General features: G+C 44.7%; 1 protein-coding gene across 1 annotated transcript; it reads left to right on the top strand.

Moving 5' to 3' along the window:
* Nucleotides 1-461: 461 nt before the first annotated feature.
* Nucleotides 462-1427, top strand: LOC143036021 (serine/threonine-protein kinase Chk1-like). The gene has a single exon (XM_076203279.1). It carries the CDS (start codon nt 462-464, stop codon nt 1425-1427), a length of 966 nt encoding a protein of 321 aa, XP_076059394.1.
* Nucleotides 1428-2317: the final 890 nt, after the last annotated feature.

Raw genomic sequence — 2317 nt, 5'->3', positions numbered from 1 at the left:
TATATATATATATATGTGTGTGTGTGTGTGTGTGTGTGTGTGTGTGTGTGTGTGTGTGTGTGTGTGTGTGTGTGTGTGTGTGTGTGTGTGTGTGTGTGTGTGTGTGTGTGTGTGTGTGTGTGTGTGTGTGTGTGGTCGAAGCCGTCGACTGTACCCTATTATGCGTTTGAACTGTTAGGACAGGTAACAGTCAGTGCAGGTAATTGGAGAGTATTGCGAGATTCGAACCCACTACTGAGCGAATGCGAGGCCAGCATACTTCCAATTATGTCACCAGCGCACGAGAGAGCGAGAGAGAGAGAGAGAATAGCTATGTTGTTGTCCTGCCAAATGCTTTGTCCTTTCAATGATCAGCCCAGGCGCACCAAGTGACCACATATCTGCGATATTTTCTTGACTCTTTGCGGGGATCGCCTTTGGACCTCGGAACTTGAGTCGTTGTAGGAGTCTACTTCTTCAAGATGATCTTCCAGCTGTTCTTCGCCTTGTGCCGCTGCCTCCGAGAGTTCAACATCTGCCGAAAAGAAAAGTCTGCGACTTCGAGAGGAATGGACTTCGGCCGAACTACAAGCTTTGCCTCGATGCCCGCCACCCTGACTGACTGCGACAAAGTCCTGAAGGAAAACGAAGAAACAGTAAATCGCTACATATTCACTTCAGGCTGGACTAGGGTCGGGGTTCTTGGGCAAGGAGGATTTGGCAAAGTTTTCATATTGGAAAAGAAAAAGACAAAGGCGCTTATTGCTCGCAAGGTCGTTTCTCGCCGGCCTTCGGAACGTGGATTCAGGTCGGAGGAAATGATCCACATACAGATGAGCCACCCGAATGTGCTCAAACTGTTTTGCTGGGAACAGAGGACCATTACACTGTGCCTATACCTGGAGTACTGCTCCAGAGGAGACATGGCGAGCAACATTGATGTCCTAAGTGAGAAAGAGGTCAAATCTTATTTCAAACAACTGTTGGACGGCGTCAAGTACATACACTCGAGAGGCGTCGCCCACAGAGATCTGAAGCCAGACAACCTTCTTGTGACGAAAGATAAGGTCTTGAAGATCTCTGACTTCGGTCTTGCCTGTCTCTTCATTAAGAATGGCGAAGAAATCCGACTGTCAGGAAAGGTGGGCACTAGACCGTACATGGCACCGGAAGTACTACAGTGCCACGAGAAGAGCTACCTTGGCCCTCCTGTCGACGTGTGGGCTTGTGGCGTCATCTTCTTCAACATGATGACCAGAAGAAAGCCCTGGGCAAAAGCAGACCCCAAGGATAAGAATTACAGAAGGTGGGCCGAGAAGAACAAGGGAATATATAAGAAAGAAGCCTGGAAAAAACTGAACAAAGCCTCAAGAACGCTTGTGAGCCTTCTTCTGGAACCTGATCCCCTGAAAAGAATATGTGGCTGGAGAAGCCTCTGCGGACAATGAGCAAGTCCCGCTCTTGAAAGAATATCGCCTGGAACCCTTTCTCACTAAACATTTGAGAGGATCATACTATTATAACAAGCCTTTGGCTACAGAAGGCTTCCCTCAGCTGAATGAATATTACCTCAAACCGATAATTGCATGTACTTGTGTTCACAATACCTGGTGCAGTGAGATGCCATCTTTCATTATTTGAGTTTCCACCCTCAAACTGATTTGTAAAAAATATCAAGGAATATTGAAAGCATAAATGAGATATTAATGGCGGAATATTTATTAAGACTTTCTCAATCCTTTGCTGAAATAATAAGTTTACTGATCTAGGTGAAGCTAAAGGAGGACCTCTTTATTCTGATTATCGAGAGTCCGTTTTGTTCTGATTAGTACCAGATGACAGAAAAGGATCTTTTGCTTAAAGGAATGACAACTGATTCACTTTTAACATGGAATGAGAATAACCCAAAGTAGAAAAAAATAGGTCACATCTCCTGTAAGATGGAAAATAAACCTTTTGATACATGTTTATGAATAAAAAAATCTAGCTGAATGAACGATGAATTCCACGAGAAAAAATCCTAACTCCCCAAAAATAAAAGGAAAAAAAAAACCTTAGTGTAAAGACAGTATGACTTACCAAATCCAGATCATCAGACGAACCTCACAACAGTTGATGGAAACTCAAGTTAGGCCACGACTTCTGCAAAGAAGAAGATCGACAAGTGTACCTCTGAAGGTGGGGCACAGGTGGACAAGGTGGAGAAGGAAACGGGAGAAAAGGAAGTTGTAAGAGCAAAAGTCCACTACTTGGCTTCTGGAGGAACTATCAAGTTCGTAGCTCCTGAAGAAGGAATGGTGGTAGAGGGGAACCAGAAGAAGCTGTAACGACAGGTGGA

The sequence above is a fragment of the Oratosquilla oratoria genome, chromosome 20, assembly GCF_046742065.1.
Source record: "Oratosquilla oratoria isolate Oo_2021 chromosome 20, ASM4674206v1, whole genome shotgun sequence".
In the NCBI taxonomy this organism is placed as follows: domain Eukaryota; kingdom Metazoa; phylum Arthropoda; class Malacostraca; order Stomatopoda; family Squillidae; genus Oratosquilla; species Oratosquilla oratoria.
The sequence above is the reverse complement of the archived record's forward strand: the minus strand, read 5'-3'. Positions and strand labels throughout refer to the sequence as shown.